The 18,539-nt window shown below is 44.8% G+C and overlaps 1 protein-coding gene across 1 annotated transcript; it reads right to left on the bottom strand.

Moving 5' to 3' along the window:
- Nucleotides 1–16,201: 16,201 nt before the first annotated feature.
- LOC124795712 (proline-rich protein 36-like) lies at nt 16,202–17,930 on the bottom strand. Its single transcript, XM_047259794.1, has 3 exons — nt 17,925–17,930; nt 16,907–17,650; nt 16,202–16,381 (listed from the first exon to the last, which is right to left on the bottom strand). Exons 1-3 carry the CDS (start codon nt 17,928–17,930, stop codon nt 16,202–16,204), a joined length of 930 nt encoding a protein of 309 aa, XP_047115750.1.
- Nucleotides 17,931–18,539: the final 609 nt, after the last annotated feature.

Raw genomic sequence — 18,539 nt, 5'->3', positions numbered from 1 at the left:
GAACAATCCATTGCCCTCACCCACCTAATCCTTCACCTACACATCAACTCAGCCAATGAACACACCCGTCAACTCCTATCCTTAATAAAAGTCCTTAATCTTTCCTCTCCCACATCCACACCGGCTGTTCAGAGCATCCTCCTACAGGCCAACCGTAAATTAGAACAGCATGCCACCCTCCACCTCAAAAAACTATCCAATCTCCTGGTTTCCCACCTCCGGAAAGGCAACTCACTCACCCTTCACAACCTTTCCAGCAAACCTCAACCTCCTCTCATTGCACACAAACCCAGTCTCTCCCATCTACTCAATCTCCCACTTCCAGCTCCACTCCCTCCAAAACCTCAAAATTCCGATCAACACAATCTGGAACCACAACACCCTAATTCAGTAGTTAACCTTTCCTCCAAACCTCTCTCCCAATCCGAAACCTCTGTCCTATCCAAAGGCCTCACCTTCAGCCCCACTCCCAGATTCAACCAAACAGCCCTCGTCAAAGATTTACTGTCCTACACTCGTACTCTCTGCTGGAAGTATCACTTTGCCACGAAGAAAAATGATCCTAATCCTACTCCTAATGATCCGACTCCCCAAGACACCATCCAAATTGAACCCTGCCTGGAACAGTTCCGTCCTCCGTCACAGCGGGACCCACCTCCTCTTCCTCAAAATCACCCTCTCCAAACCTTCCAGGAATTTCTGACTTCCAGCCTTGCATCTCAATCCTTCTTAAAAAACCTTAATCCTACACCCAACATCACCACTGCTTAAGCCCAGGCTATCCGTGATCTGAAGGCTGACCGATCCATCGTCATTCTTCCGGCGGACAAGGGTTCCACGACCGTGGTACTTGATTGTCGGGAGTATGTGGCTGAGGGACTGCGTCAGCTTTCAGACAACACCACATACAAAGTTTGCCAAGGTAACCCCATTCCCGATGTCCAGGCGGAGCTTCAAGGAATCCTCAGAACCTTAGGCCCCCTGCAAAACCTTTCACCTGACTCCATCAACCTCCTGACCCCACCGACACCCCGCACCCCTACCTTCTTCCTAAAATCCACAAACCCAATCATCCCGGCCGCCCCATTGTAGCTGGTTACCAAGCCCCCACAGAACGTATCTCTGCCTACGTAGATCAACACCTTCAACCCATTACATGCAGTCTCCCATCCTTCATCAAAGACACCAACCACTTCCTTGAACGCCTGGAATCCTTACCCAATCTGTTACCCCCGGAAACCATCCTTGTAACCATTGATGCCACGTCCTTATACACAAATATTCCGCACGTCCAAGGCCTCGCTGCGATGGAGCATTTCCTTTCACGCCGATCACCTGTCACCCTACCTAAAACCTCTTTCCTCATTACCTTAGCCAGCTTCATCCTGACCCACAACTTCTTCACTTTTGAAGGCCAGACATACCAACAATTAAAGGGAACAGCCATGGGTACCAGGATGGCCCCCTCGTATGCCAACCTATTCATGGGTCGCTTAGAGGAAGCCTTCTTGGTTACCTAAGTCTGCCAACCCAAAGTTTGGTACAGATTTATTGATGACATCTTCATGATCTGGACTCACAGTGAAGAAGAACTCCAGAATTTCCACTCCAACCTCAACTCCTTTGGTTCCATCAGATTCACCTGGTCCTACTCCAAATCCCATGCCACTTTCCTTGACGCTGACCTCCACCTGTCCAATGGCCAACTTCACACGTCCGTCCACATCAAACCCACCAACAAGCAACAGTACCTCCATTATGACAGCTGCCACCTATTCCACATCAAACGGTCCCTTCCCTACAGCCTAGGTCTTCGTGGCAAACGAATCTGCTCCAGTCCGGAATCCCTGAATCATTACACCAACAACCTGACAACAGCTTTCGCATACCGCAACTACCCTCCCGACCTGGTACAGAAGCAAATAACCAGAGCCACTTCCTCATCCCCTCAAACCCAGAATCCCCCACAGAAGAACCACAAAAGTGCCCCACTTGTGACAGGATACTTTCCGGGACTGGGCCAGACTCTGAATGTGGCTCTCCAGCAGAGATACGACTTCCTCAAATCCTGCCCTGAAATGAGATCCATCCTTCATGAAATCCTCCCCACTCCACCAAGAGTGTCTTTCTGCCGTCCACCTAACCTTCGTAACCTGTTAGTTCATCCCTATGAAATCCCCAAACCACCTTCCCTACCCTCTGGCTCCTATCCTTGTAACCGCCCCCGATGCAAAACCTGTCCCATGCACCCTCCCACCACCACCTACTCCAGTCCTGTAACCCGGAAGGTGTACACGATCAAAGGCAGAGCCACGTGTGAAAGCACCCACGTGATTTACCAACTGACCTGCCTACACTGTGATGCATTCTATGTGGGAATGACCAGCAACAAACTGTCCATTCACATGAATGGACACAGGCAGACAGTGTTTGTTGGTAATGAGGATCACCCTGTGGCTAAACATGCCTTGGTGCACAGCCAGCACATCTTGGCACAGTGTTACACCGTCCGGGTTATCTGGATACTTCCCACCAACACCAACCTATCCGAACTCCGGAGATGGGAACTTGCCCTTCAGTATATCCTCTCTTCTCGTCATCCGCCAGGCCTCAATCTCCGCTAATTTCAAGTTGCCACCACTCATACCTCACCTGTCTTTCAACAACTTCTTTGCCTCTACACTTCTGCCTCGACTGACATCTCTGCCCAAACTCTTTGTCTTTAAATATGTCTGCTTGTGTCTGTATGTGTGGATGGATATGTGCGTGTGTGCGAGTGTATACCTGTCCTTTTCTCCCCCTAAGGTAAGTCTTTCCGCTCCCGGGATTGGAATGACTCCTTACCCTCTCCCTTAAACCCCACTTCCTTTCGTCTTCCCCTCTCCTTCCCTCTTTCCTGATGAGGCAACAGTTTGTTGCGAAAGCTTGAATTTTGTGTGTATGTTTATGTTTGTCTGTGTGTCTATCGACCTGCCAGCACTTTCATTCGGTAAGTCACCTCATCTTTGTTTTTATATTTATGTCATGATATTCGTATAACTGGGAAGAATTGGGAAGGTCATTTTGGATTAAGGGTAATTTGTATGAAATTAAAGGAGGGAGGAATGATATTGAAATTTGAAAAATGTTGGTTTGATGTAAAGGAATTAAAATTATTAGGATACAGTATTTGAGAAAAGGGATTTTCACTCTGTCAGAGTCATAGGTCTGTCATATTCCGAAGTAGGGTCTATCACATTTACAGGTAGGGAAAATATGTGCACAGTGACAGAAGTCTATTCTGACAAAAGACACTAAGCTGCTTAGAGATGTGTAAATTATGTCATAATTCACCAACCAGATTCGACAGTAGAGAGGGGAAATGACTGATGTGTGCTGGCAGAGAGAGGGGAAGAATGAAGGCAAGTGGGAGTGAATTGGGAGCAGGCTATAGGACAGAGGGGGTAGAAAATGTTGGTTGCATGGTCTGGGGACAGTAGGTTATCATAGATTGTCATGGCTGATGCCAGGATAATTGCACGAGTAGCGAATTTTTTGTAAGGGTAACTACCATCTGTGCAGTTCAGAAAAATTGGTGATGGAGGGGAGGATCAAAATGGCCTGGTCTGTGAAGCAGACATTAAAATCAAGCAAATAATGTTTAGTTGCATGTTGTGGCACAGGGTAGTCCACTTTGCTCTTGGCAGTGGCCATTCATACTGGTGGGCAGCTTATTGGTAGACATACCAATACAAAAAGTTGTGCTATGGTTGCAACGGAGCAGGTATAGGACATGGCTGCTTTCACAGGGGTGATAGAGGAAACGTTTGACAGGACTGAAATAGCAAGTGCTGGGTGGGTAGATTGTGCAGGTCCTGTACCTTGGTGCAGGAATTGGGAGTGGCATGGAGATGGACTATGATGTTTTGGAGGTTGGGCAGGTGGCAGAAAACAATTTGAGGAGGGACAGGAAGGATTTTGGGTGGAATTTATGTAACTTCAGAGCATAATGATAGGTAATTAAAGCCTTGGAGAAGGATATGTTCAGTTGTTCTGGTGTGGGGTGGTATTTGATGATGAAGTGGGCAGCCCTTTGTAGCTGGTTTTTGTGGCCACTGGTAGGATTGGGGACGTTTTGGGATATGGCACAGAAAATCTGTTTGCTGTCTAGTTCTAGGGGGGGGGGGGGGGGTAGTACCCATCTGTGAATGCCTTTGTGGAAGTTCAGCACAATGTGCAAAGGAGTTCTTGCCACTGTAGGTGATCAGGCTATATGGGAGGGATTCCTTGGTGTGTAAGGGATGGCAATTGTTGAGATGCAGGTCATATCAGCATTTCAACAGTTGTCATTCCTTCCACACCAAAGAATCACTACCATATAGCGTGGCCATCTGTGGAATTCCATGGGTTTAATGTGGACAGAGGTGTGGATGGAGCCACCACACAGGAGAAGGTCAATATCCAGGAAGTTAGCACACTGGGTTGAGGAAGGCCAAGAAAATCCTTCCACCATCCATAAGATCCAGTTATAAAAGATCGCCCCCTTCCTCACCCAATATTACCTTGAACTGTAACAACTGAACCACATACTTAATTAGGTCTTTGATTATCTATTGTCAAGCAGCCCTAAAGTGGTATTCCGTAACCATACAACATCCACAACTTCCTATTCCATCCCTATGCCACTCCCAGTCTCTGCCTTTTACCACAGGAATCATATCCCTGTGGAAAACCCAGGTGCAAGACCTGCACCAGCTGTCGCACCAGCACTTCCCATTTCAGTCCTGCCACAGGCTTATTCAACCTCACCAGAGACCAGGCCACTTTTGAAAGCAGCCATGCCATATACCAGCTCTGCTACAATCATTGCATAGCTATTTATATTGTCATAACCACCAACCAGCTGTCCATTGGGATAAATGGACACTGCTGAACTGTGAAGTTCAAAATGGACCACCCTGTGGCACAACATGTGGTGAACATATCAAGCTTGATTTCAGTGGCTACTTCAAAGCCCAGACCATGTGGAGCCTCCCCACCACCACCTTATTTTCTGAAATATACAGATGGGAAGTATCCTTACAACACTTTCTCCAATCCTGAAATTATCCTGGCCTCAACCTATGATAACCTACTGTCCCCATATTGCCCACCCAACAGCTTCCACCACCTCTGTCCTGTAACCTCCTCCCTAAAACTGAATTTTGGTTGTTCACTTGTTTATTATTAATATGTTAACCTGTGTATTCTCATTTGTAGAAAAAGAGCAACAAAAACTTTCATTCCAGTATAATGGATTCCAGTGCATCAAGCTCACATTTTTATGCTTGCTCTGCAGATAACTCTTTCCCAGTCTATTTTGACTGATATTTGCCCATATGTCTAAGTAAGAGGCCATTTGTTGAGATGCTCAGTTGCAGATAGGCACAACGGAAGACTGTCACAAAATAAGCTTTTGGCCAGCAAGGCCTTTGTCAAAAAAAGAAAACACACACACACACACACACACACACACACACACACACACACACACACACACACATGCAAACGCAACTCACACACACATGACCAGTCTCTGGCAGCTGAATCAAGGCTACAAGCAGCAGCAGCAGAACATGATGGGAGAGGCAAAGGCAACTGGGTGGGAGAAAGCTGGAGGCTGGACAGGAAGGGGGAGGGATGGCAGGATAGTTGTGAGGCAAGGTAAAGTGATTCTGGGGAGTCTGCAGGGACATTGTGGAGAGACGGTAGGGCAGCTACATATGCAGTTGAGATGTTAGATGGAGACCAGGGGAGAGAGCAGGGACAGTGGAAAAAAGAGAGAAGTAAAAAGACTGGGTGTGTTGGCGGAATAGAGGGCTTTGTAGTGCTGAAATGGGAACAGAGAAGGGACTAGATGGGTGAGAATGATGACTAATGAAGGTTGAGGCCAGGAAGGTTACAGGAAGATGGAATATATTGCAGGGAGAGTTTCCCTCCTGAGCAATCCAGGAAAACTGGTTTTGGTGGGAAGGATCCGGATGGCACAGCTGTGAAGCAGTCATTGAAATGAAGCATGTCATGTTGGGCAATATACTCAGCAATAGGGTGGTCCAGTTGTTTCTTGGCCACAGTTTGTCAGTCGCCATTCATGTGGACAGACATGTTGTTGTTATCATGCCCATGTAGCATTCAGCACAACAGTTGCAGCTTACCTTGTGATAACGTGGCTGGTTTCACAGGTAGCCATGCCATTGATGGGACAGGTGGTGTTTGTGTCAGGCCTTGCATGTAGGTCTATTACAGTTACAGGAGCCATGAGGCAACAGATTGGAAGCAGGGTTTGTATAGGGAAGGACAAGGATATTGTTTAGATTCAGTGGATGGCAGAATACCATTGTGGGGGGAGGGGTGGATGGAGGGGAGAATAGTGGGGGGAGAATAGTGGGCAGGACATTTCTCAATTCAACGTATGACAAAAGGTAGTCAAACTCCTGGTGGAGAATGTAATTCAGTTGCTCAAGTCCTGGGTGGTACTGATTTATGAGGGCAATGCTCCTCTGTGGCTGGACGGTGGTAGTTTCGAGGATGGTGGGTGACTGGAAAGATAAGGCATGAGAGATTTATTTTTGTACAAGGGTGGAGAGGTAATGACAGTCAGTAAGGGCCTCAATGAGACACTCAGTATATTTCGAGAGGGACTGCTCATCACTGAAGATGCAGCAGCCACAGGACTGGAGCAACTGAATTACATTCTCCGTTAGGGTTTCAACTAACTGTTGTCGTGCCCTGAAATGAGAAATATCCTGCCCACAATCTTTCACACTCCTCCCACAGTGGTATTCCACTGTTCATCAAACCTACAAAATATATTCATTCATCACTACACAACCCCTTCTTCCAATCTCTTAACTCATGCCTCATATCCCTTTAATAGACGTAGATGCAAGAGCTGTTCCATACATCCTCCCACAACCTTCTCCAGTCCGGTCACAAACGTCACCTATCTCATCAGTGACATGACTACCTGTGAAACCTGTTATGTGAGCTACAAGCTAAGCTGCAATCACTGTGCTGCATTCTACATGGACATGGCAACCAACAAAATGCCTGTCCACATGATTGACCTCTGACAAACTGTGGCCAAGAAACAGCTGGACCATCCTGTTGCTGAAAGATCTGCCCAATAAGATGTTTCTCATTCCAATGACTGCTTCACAGCCTCTGACACAAGTTTTTCTGAATTGAGCAAGTGGGAACTCTCTCTGTAATATATCCTATGCTCCCATAACCCTCGTGGCCTCTACCTTCTTTAGTCATTGTCCTCAGCCATCTAGTGCCTTCCCTGCTCCTATTCCAGAACTATATAGCCCCCTACCCCACCAAAGCACCCAATCTTCTTTGCTTCTTTACTTCTCTCCTTCTCCGCTTTCCCTACTCTTTCCTCTGCTCTCTGTCTAGCCTCGTGACTGTGCCTAACTGCCCTACCATCACTCCACCTCACTCCCCAGCAGCAGTTTACCAGCCCCCACAACTACCCTACTATCTCTCCCCCTCCCCACCCCAGCCTCCTCCTTACCACCACCCAGTTGCCTCTCCCATAATGCATTGCTGCTGCTGACCGTAATCTGGGTTCAGCTGCCAGAGACTGGTCATGTGTGTGAGTTGCATTTGCATGTGCGTGCGTGTGTGTGTGTGTGTGTGTGTGTGTGTGTGTGTGTGTGTGTGTGTTTTGTTTATTTTTGACAAAGGCCTTGCTGGCCGAAAGCTCATTTTGTGACAGTCTTTTTGTTGAGCCTATATGCAACTTGACATCTTGGCTATATGGTGAGTAGAAATCCTTTTCATAGTAGTGTTATATTACATCCTGGATTTTTCATTGTAAGAGACCATTTGCATGCTTTTGCTGTGGTTGCCACATTTCAGTGGAAGACTGTAGCTGAAGAGTTGTCTCTCAGCACAGATATAAATTACTGGTGTCTGGTATATTCTTGATTGACTTCTTCAGTACGTATTCCAACAGTCTACCTACATGGTAATTAGTGAATTAGTGAAAAACTTACTCACCTTGGAAAAGTAAATAGAACAATATAGATAATTGAAAAATTACTTGACCAAAAATATTTTTAACTAGTGTTTGTGATACAAGTGGATGGCAAGTGTTCAGTGGATGACGCTGGATCAGTGGGTCACTTGGATCAGGGCATTCAGCCAGAAGAGATGGCACAGCAAGTACATCTATAATAATATTGATCCATACAAGATGAACGACCTGCAAGAATAAAAAAAAATCTTAATATTAGAGACAATAATAGATTTGGGGGTTTTATCTGTGAAAACAACTTTCTTAGAAAAACAATGTTACCTTATTATGATATATTTTTAGTTGTACAACACATTAAGTTCATTGCCTTATGTCTCAATAATTCTTCTTTTTACACACCAGCACCCCCTTATCACCTACATCTTAAATGTGTGTCAAGACCCAAATATAACATCACAAAATGTGTAAAATGATATGTGTAAATGAGATAATATGTTTCAACTCAGTAGCAGAGAATTTGCTATGACAGCATTCCAGACAAATTAAAAGATTTTATCACATTTGTCCTGCAACTCAGATCCCCGCCATTTGGAGACAGTTCATTACAAAATTATTTTTCTGTGGATAATCATGGACTGACACACATGGTAAGGCTACTCCTCAATATTTCTTCTTAATTGCAGAATTCAGTCTCGTCAAAGATGTACTGCTCTCACAGAAACTGAGGCAAAGCAATACCAGCCAGAAATCTCTAGGATTCATATCAACAAACCTAAAAAATGACACACAACGTATTAATATAGATTATCAAAATACGGTGAGAAAATCAACATTCAGTCTATGTCTGGAAGATTAGTGGACATCATGCATCAGCAGTCAATACTGGGATAATTTTGTTTTGTCTTGTATGTATATGATATTGTAAAACCATCTAATTTCCATATAATTACTTATGATGATAAAATCATTCTTCTACTTTATGCTTACAGTGAGGTGATAACCTGTTATTCAAACTTTGGAATCAGAAGTGACTAAATATGTTAGTATCTTGGGCCTAAAAGACAATACCAAAAATTTGCAAATACTCGAGTTCAAAGCAAGCAAATCATGTCAAATATTTATAGGATGTAATTGTGAAATTTCGTATTTATGCAATGAAGATTGTAAATTCTGTTGTCTACACTTTTCGTATACACACAACAAAGATGGGAAATTCTTTGTCTGCACTTAGTTGGCAACTTTTGAGGGGAAACCATGTTAACTCTATACGATGGAAAATAAGTAATGCAGTTTACTTACTTTACCAACTGTCCAAAATAATACATCTTAAAATGCTGAAAAGAATCTACTATGGATGACATCTCTCATTTATAAAATTTGGGTAGAGTTGTGATATTGTGCTGCTGATGTGCACTTGAACATAATTCCAGTGCTACAAAAAGAGAGCTTTTAAGCTGACATGTGGTCAGGGGTACACAGAGACCTGTTGTGATGCTCTTATTTGAAATAAATATCTCATTGTATACATCTTGTATATATATAGAGATTTTTCACCTTTCTCGTAAATGATCAGAACAACACACCCAAATGTAATGATTTACATAAAAACACAAGAAATGAGAACAGCTATTACAGATAAAGTTTAAATTTAAACATAATAGGCAACAGTGGCCCACTGTGGCACAAAAAGTAGGCAAAATCCATAAGAGCACAAACTGGGGATGCATTTAAAACAAAATTAAAATATTTTCTTGTAAACAGATTCCTATAGTGATTGAAATAATTCTCAGCTATATTTATTAAACTTTGTATTTGGACATGATATGCATTAAACCTTTGTGAATAAATATGATTTGTAGTAATCTTGTACACAATATTATGTTTGCAAAAGTCATCATTTAATGAATATACACAAACAGAAATGTAAATAATTAAAGAAGGAACTCTTTGACTATGCCATTAGCTAACAGTCTTCACCTCTGGAGTATACTCAGCTGACAGTGTAACTTAACCACACAAGTTATATTATGTCATAAATGCTTGCTGCTGCATATACTCTACAGCTCAGCAAGCCATATCATCTCCTAAACATCCATAGTGATTAGTTAAAATTAACTACCAGTTGCATCATTTGTCCAGCAGAGGAAAGTCCCACAGCAACATAAGAGCCTTCATAGAAGAAGCTGAAAAGTAGTGATAAGTCTTCAAGTCAGTCAGCTTAGGACATTCAAACAGTACAACTAGTAATACACTGCCCTCATAAGTCATGGAATAGAATTCTAATTTAAGTTTTGCAAACAGTTTTAATTTCTCACAAATACTCATTGCAAATGTAGAGTTTACAATAAGCCTAATGACAAATGAAAGTAAATAAATTTTTCAGTGTGTTTTATCATTTTCTGAAATGCTATATGTTTCAGAGTGCTTTCATAATGACTGAGAGTTGATTTCACACATGTTTAATATACATAGTATTTTAATAAACTAATAAAACAATCTGAAATTTACTGATAACTGCTCTTATATGAAAGTTAACATGTTGCTTGTTGTTGTTGTGGTCTTCAGTCCTGAGACTGGTTTGATGCAGCTCTCCATGCTACTCTATCCTGTGCAAGCTTCTTCATCTCCCAGTAACTACCGCACCTACATCCTTCTGAATCTGCTTAGTGTATTCATCTCTTGGTCTCCCTCTACGATTTTTACCCTCCACGCTGCCCTCCAATGCTAAATTTGTGATCCCTTGATGCCTCAAAACATGTCCTACCAATCGATCCCTTCTTCTAGTCAAGTTGTGCCACAAAGTTCTCTTCTCCCCAATCCTATTCAATACCTCCTCATTAGTTACATGATCTACCCACCTTATCTTCAGCATTCTTCTGTAGCACCACATTTCGAAAGCTTCTATTCTCTTCTTGTCCATACTAGTTATCATCCATGTTTCACTTCCATACATGACTACACTCCATACAAATACTTTCAGAAACGACTTCCTGACGCTTAAATCTATACTCGATGTTAACAAATTTCTCTTCTTCAGAAACTATTACCTTGCCATTGCCAGTCTACATTTTATATCCTCTCTTCTTCGACCATCATCAGTTATTTTACTCCCTAAATAGCAAAACTCCTTTACTACTTTAAGTGTCTCATTTCCTAATCTAATTCCCTCAGCATCACCCGATTTAATTTGACTACATTCCATTATCCTCGTTTTGCTTTTGTTGATGTTCATCTTATATCCTCCTTTCAAGACACTGTCCATTCCGTTCAACTGCTCTTCCAAGTCCTTTGCTTTCTCTGACAGAATTACAATGTCATCGGCGAGCCTCAAAGTTTTTACTTCTTCTCCATGAATTTTAATACCCAATCCGAATTTTTCTTTTGTTTCCTTTACTGCTTGCTCAATATACAGATTGAATAACATTGGGGAGAGGCTACAACCCTGCTTATAATTTGTATATTTTACTTTGTATATATGTTGCTACATGTTTATTTGTTTCTTGTTAATTTCAGTTTAGAGGTTTCTGAACCACGAATTGCAACATACAGCTGGAAGCAGATGACCATCATATCACATTGGATTTGTAGTCATCACTGAACCATGTTTATGCAGATAATTTGTCCTGTGTCCTTCATCTTGTAGTGTACCTAAACTGGGGTACCTGAAGGACTGTAATAATTTATTGTATTGTCTCTCTTTCTCATGATTTATGGGGAGATAAATCTAACAAGATTATCCTACGTGCAATATAGAAACAATGTTATCTCAGTAACTTCAATTTTTTTTTATATTCATATGTTAACAGTTTTTTTTTTATTAATCACTTTTCTTGCTTCAGCAGCCTCCATGTTAGGATGTATTATGGAAACACTCCTCCTTTTGGTGAAGAAAAAACGTGTAAACTTGTCTCAAAAAGTATTCAGTAGAGTGCTGATTACAAGTTTGGCATGGGGTTTTATTTAGTAGGAGGAAATACTTACATCTATTAAGGTTCTTGGTACAAAAATTTTATATCATGAAGATGGTGCCTTATGGACATGGCATGATCAGAAGAAATTTATTTATTTAGAAGAAGAAGACTACAGAAGAAAATTTGGAAGCTGCTGCTATTAAGAAGAAACAAGACAAATCAGTAACCTCCATGAACATTACTTTACAAGACATTAATGAGAACTGATAGTGTTTCATGTGAATGTAAAACCACAGCTGTTTGCTTTGCTGCCATCTCCACATATCTTCAAAGAATTACCACTATTTATAAAAATTGTGAAATAATAATAATAGTAACTAAATCACATTGCACTCCATTTCAACTGGCTACCAGTGACCAGTCAGTGCTGAATGAACTTGTAAGTGGGTAGATAAAAGTGTTATACTCCATATGTTGTAAATCTACTAACTGTACTTTACTTCGGTGTTTCATGTTTGCAGCTACTGAGAATGAATGACATGAGTAGCAAAAGCAAGAATGTGAAAAAGAAGCTACAGAAGAAAGTTCTCCTAATAATATACTAGAGGTAAATGTGCAGACCACCATTTTTCAACTATCGTAGGAACCACACAATTGTTAAGCTGGCATGATTATGCATGATGGCATCTCTGTGAGTACTAAACCCAGATTTTATGCTATCCTAAAAATTGTGGAATTGTGGTTATTATTATCAGTAGTAGTATTTTTACAAAATTGCTTCAGTATTGAATAGACTATAATGCAGGCAACCATTAGTCACCATCTGCACGGAAGGTAAATGGCACCTAAAGTTTTTAAAAGTCTATTAATATATTTTAACCAAGATTACTATTTCATTTTTTCACAGAGTGTTTTCTAATTTATTAGTATGGAACCAGACAGTAAAGTTGTGCAGGATGGTGAAGGATATTTAGATGTAGAATATGTCACTGAGCATAGCCAGTCAATACATAATAATGAAACATAAGATGGTGCATATCAGGAAATAGTCATGAATTTTATTTAAACTCAGCTCATATAGGGAAGTAGATGAAATCATTGCACAAGCCACGCCAGGGAGCATACTTTCTAAAGATAATAGTGGAAGGTACACTAGCATGGTTTCCGAAAAAGCTACATGTTTGATGTCATTTGATCAGAACCCTATCACAAGTGAGCAAAATCTGAAAGATACACAAGGCGCTAGTGTGTCATCAATATCCAAATTGATGTGTGGTTATTCCTGATGTGCGGAGTGGCGGCGATCATTGAATAACACACCAACATGCATTAATGCAACTTTATTATGCGAGAATATTTACAACGTCTTATACAGTTGGCAGCACACAACAGAATGGGAAGCAATATGGCGGCGCATTATAAGTCCACATGGGTCTGAGAGCCTTCTATGGCGGAGATATCTCACCCGTAGAGTCGATAGTCGCCACAGAGCCCCCCCTCCCTTGCAGTGCGGAGCATGGTGGTGCACCAAGTCCTGTGCCAGCCCAGTGGGGGTGGGACACTTGATGGTCACAAAAGCACTTGTCCATGGTGAAATCACACGCCCAACACTTGGGTGTAGGTGTAGCAAGCTCGACTGAAGCTAGGACATAATCCCTGTGCCAACGGGGTGGAACCACGGGTCGTCCGGCCCGTGATGTAGGCTGCAAGGGGGAGGAAGGGGGGAGGGGTGGTGGGCCCGTCCAAATCATGATGGGATTCCTGGGAAGGAGGGCAGGCGTCGTGTACGTCGGGGTCACTTGCAGAGTGCTCCTGCGAGGTCCACGCAGGTTTCACCCGGTGGAGTGAAACAGTTACTGGTTTGCCATTGTTAAGTATCGACAATGTGGAAGGGCCTCGGGACAGGACTTTAAATGGACCAGTGTAAAGAGGCTGCAGGGCTGTCCGTACTGTGTCGTCACGTAACATGATAAATTCACATGTGGCCAGTTCCTTATGCATGAACACACGAGGCCTACAGTGGGCAGATGGCAAGGGAGGTTTGATGAGCGTGATGTGCCCTTGGACGCTCTCAACGAGTGCTGGGAGCTCGGAAGAGCTTGGTAGTGGCGTATCCTCAACGAATTCAGCTGGTAAAACCATAGGCTCCCCGTAAAAGATCTCGGCGAGGGAGCCTTGCAAGTCCTCTTTGTATGCGGTGCAGAGGCCTAGCAAAACCCAGGGGAGAGATTCAGACCACTGGCCACCATGACACATAAGTGCGGCTTTAAGCATGCGGTGCCAGCACTCCACAAGTCCATTGGCCTGGGGGTGATAAGCGGTTGTGTGAAACTTTGCGAACGCCACAGTACGAACAGAGGGAGGCGAACAGCTGTGATTCAAACTGCCTACCTTGGTCGGTGGTCAGTGAGGTAGGGCTTCCGAATCGGGAAATACAAGTGGCAATGAAGGCCCGAGCCACAGACTCAGGCGAAATATCTTCCAAATGGACTGCCTCGACCCATCTAGTGACCCTATCAATAACGGACAGGATATATCGAAAGCCCTTGGAAGGAGGGAGGGAACCTACAATATCAATATGGGCATGTCGCAGATGTCCTTTAGGTATGTCGAAATTGCCTGGCGGAGGAAGTGCATGGCGGCCCACTTTAGCTCTCTGACATAATATGAAGGCGCAAGCCCACATCCTAGAATCATATTTAACACCGGGCCAGACGTACCTTTCCGTGACCAATCTGATGGACGCTTTGATGCCTGGGTGAGCTAGGTTGTGGAGTGCATCAAAAACAGAGTGGCGGAGAGCTGCGGGTACGAGAGGGGGGGGGGCTACCAGTGGAAACATCACACCAGACTAGTTCTGTGGTGCCAGGGAATGCACGTTGTTCCAGTTTGAGGGAAGAGGTTGTGTCTTGTTGCAAGGCACGAATATTGGGGTCTTCGGTTTGCCGGTGGGCCAGGTCGGTAAGGTCAAGTGGGGTAGTGATGATGTTGACGCGAGACAGGTAGTCAGTGACTACATTGTCAGAGCCTCAGATATATTGTGCATCAGTGGAATATTGGGATATGAAATCCATATGGTGGAAGCGTCATGGGGGGAGATCGCATGAGGGGTTACGGATTGCATCTGCCAAGGGTCTGTGATCTGTATAAATCATGAACGGGCAACCCTCGACATCGGCTCTGAAATATTTGACCACCTCGTACAGGGCGAGGAGTTCACGGTCGAAAGCAGACCATTTGGACTGGGATTTGGTTAATTTCTTGGAGAAGAAACGGAGGGGTTGGGGGGTATCCAATACATGTTGCTGAAGGACCGCACCAATTGCAGTGTCACTCGCATCAGCAGGGTGGGGGGGGGTTAGCGGCAGGGGGGGGGGGTAGGGGCAGGGGGGGGTAGGGGCAGAGGCTGGCCGAACCGTTAATGGGATCACAGCTGCGGCACAACGACCAGGCTGCGGAGGCTTGTCCACGATTGCAAGAGTGGGTGTGCGGAGCTGTAGAAGCTGCTCTTGTGTCTGCAACAGTTGTGCATGGACTTCGTCAATGCGAACACGCAGGTCGGCATTCTGAGTGTGCAATGCATTGACGTCTGAATGCTTGCGCAAGAAAGCTGAGAGAGTAGAAGTAAGGTTTGCAGCAAGTGACATACAATCTGAAAGGGCAGAGTGTGAACAGTCAGTAGGAACTTCGGGCTGAGGGGGGGAATGTTGTGATTCACCAGGAACACTCAAACCGGAGACATGAGTCAGGCAGACAGCTTGCAGATTAGGGGAGAGGGCATAGTGATGAAGAAAATCGAGGCCCAGTACAGGTGCATCAACTTCCGCAACGTAAAATGTCCAGGGGAAAACCTGATCTGGGGCAGATTTAAGCAGGAGATGTGAGGAACCTAACACCGGAATTGGGGAATTGTTAGCAGCTATCAGTGGCGGTGCACATAAGGGATGTATGTTAGGGGTGAGCGAGGGTGGGATAACACTAATGTCGGCTCCAGTGTCCACCAGAAAACGAAGTTCGGTGTTGGTGTCCTTGACGAAGAGGCGTGAAGTGGAAGGCAGTGCAGCAGGCGTCAGACAAGATGCCAGTAGGAGCCATGAGGCAGCGTGGCGGGACGTGGCGCCTAGACGTGCCCGCCATAAGCATTTGGGAAAGTGCACGGGGGCTTGCAGTTGCGAGCCGCATCACCAAATTTAGCGTGGAACCAGCAATAAGGAGAGCCAGCTCGTGGTGCAGGAGCATGGCTGGGCGGTGAGGTGGCCAGCTGCGCGGCCGGAGTGTACTCAGGTGCTCACTTGGCCGTCTCCGGTGACCTTTGGTGCGGCAACATAAAAGTAGGTGGTGCAGTTGGGTGACCACAGGGTGGCGGAGCCATTGCTTGTGCTGACAGTGTGGCGTGTGTCCTGGCGCGGCCAGGCTTGGCTTCTATTACTGCATAATGCGTGGGGGCGGCGGATGCTGGACTCGAATGCTGGAGGAATCGGTGTTGAATGATGCTATAGCCACGGTCGGCAATGTGCAGGCGTGCTTCGAGGGGCTCAGAGACATGGGACAATAACTTCAGTTGTAGCTCAGAAGGAAGTTTAAGCAGCCAAATTGTCCAAAGTGTGACGTCTGGTAGAAAGTCTGTGTCCACAAGGGTGCGTAAGTGGCGCCACAGCTGTGATGGGGTATGGTCGTCGATGTATTCCTCATGGATGATGCGTTGGATCAACTCAGCAGGGGGACGGGATAAGCGTTCAACGATACAAGCTTTAGCAAATTCGTACTTATTCTGCATGGGAGGTCAAAGCAGTGGGTCACTAATAAGATCTGTGTGATCGTGCAGGTGACTAAGAAGGCACACAAATCAGGCTCCATCGTCTAGCACGCCGTGAATGTCCAACATTTTATCCACTAATGCAAACCATGTCTTATGGTTCTCCGTTTGTAGGGCTGGCAGTTTTGGGAATCTGCTAGGCGCAAGGTACTGAGGAACGGTCGGTGCAGCGAATACACTACTTGGAGGTGCAGATGGTGTAGCAGTGTAGAGTGGTGCCAAATAGGGATTGTAGGCACCAGGAGACTGGTACACAGTAGCTGTACTAATCTGGTTATTAGGGACAAAACTCCACGATTTACAAGCAGCAGGGGTGCAAGAAGAGAGTTCAGTCTTGACATGTGAGTTCGGTTCTATAGTGTAGGCAGGTACAGTTTCTGGGACCCCGGCTGGTGGGGGCAAGGGTGGGTGCGGAAGACTCTCCACTACCGTGGAAACAGGTGCAGTTCGGACTGGTGAGCATGCAACCGGTGTTTGCCAAGCAAAAGAACCCGGTGCGGAAGTCGATAAAACGTCGTGGACCGGCGCGGGTGGGGTGGCCGGTGCCGCTGCGAGTGCGGGCGGTAGGCATGCCGGAGCTGTTAACAACGAGTTCGGGAGTGTAGCGGGCGCGGTTGAAACCGACGCAGCAGAGACGGTTAAAACCGTCGGGAAAACGTGCAGAAGATGAACAGGAGCCAGGATGGTGCGCGGCGCGGGAGACGCGGCTGCATTATACCTGAGTGGTTGTAAGATGTCCGTGGAGAGTTGCGTAGCCTGTGGCTGTGGAGCAGGCGTCATGTGTGGGTGCAGCAGATGAGCAGGAATGGCAGGTGCTGGCAGTGCTGGGGTGTCGATAAGCAGAATGCAGTCCGACGGTCGTGAGGCAGCCGTAGGCGCGGGAACGTGCTGCGGCGGCCAAGCAGGAACCGTTGAGTTTATCTAGGGGCCACGTAGGTAAAAATCCGGTTGACAGCAGAGTTCACTTTGGCACTGAAGCTGCGGCATGATTTCCGGAATGGATTCATTTTCCACTTTGAAAAACTGCGTCTGAGAAGTCGCATCACAGGGACGGAACGGTTGTTGAAACATTGTTCGTATCACAATACAAATCACTGTTAATAGCACTCGCGAATTGAACTAAAACAGATCGGGGTCACCAATGTGGTTATTCCTGATGTGCGGAGTGGCAGCGATCATTGAATAACACACCAACATGCATTAATACAACTTTATTATGCGAGAATATTTACAACGTCTTATACAGTCGGCAGCACACAACAGAATGGGAAGCAATATGGCGGCGCACAATAAGTCCACATGGGTCAGAGAGCCTGCTATAGCGGAGATATCTCACTCGTAGAGTCGATAGTCGCCACAGATGGCAAACATGCAGAACTTGTGCATACACTTGTATACTGACATAACAGAGAAATTTGATGATTTGAGTGCAAAGTTACACATGAACCTGCATAGAGATTTGGTGAGGGACTTACACACAGACTTGTCGATTGATTTACATAAGCTAGATCAGATGTTCTCATCCATAATTCAAGATCAAAAGAAAACCAAGGACAAGCTTAACAGTATATCTGAAATTCACAAACTGTGCAGACTGAAATTGCAGATACCACGAAGGTTGTGTATGGGAATGTCATGGAACTGAACTGGATTCTGTTAACAAGGACTATCTGGGTGAAGTTCAAAAACTATCAGGAGATGTGGAACACTTGAAATTAGGTCATGAATTCGTGAAAAAATATCAAGAATATGAGGACAAGGACATGAAGAAACTAATTGAAAGAGTCAAGGTTGGGCTATTTCACACCAA

Source organism: Schistocerca piceifrons, chromosome 4 (genome assembly GCF_021461385.2).
Source record: "Schistocerca piceifrons isolate TAMUIC-IGC-003096 chromosome 4, iqSchPice1.1, whole genome shotgun sequence".
In the NCBI taxonomy this organism is placed as follows: domain Eukaryota; kingdom Metazoa; phylum Arthropoda; class Insecta; order Orthoptera; family Acrididae; genus Schistocerca; species Schistocerca piceifrons.
Note: the sequence above shows the minus strand (reverse complement) of the source record. Positions and strands in the feature narration are given on the sequence as shown.

Excerpts from the sequence above, each read along its gene's own strand:
- LOC124795712 (XM_047259794.1), bottom strand. Across the intron at positions 16,382-16,906 it reads CATCTGCACCTCCAAGTAGT|CATTCGAGTCCAGCATCCGC; the intron begins GTATTCGCTGCA and ends CGATTCCTCCAG.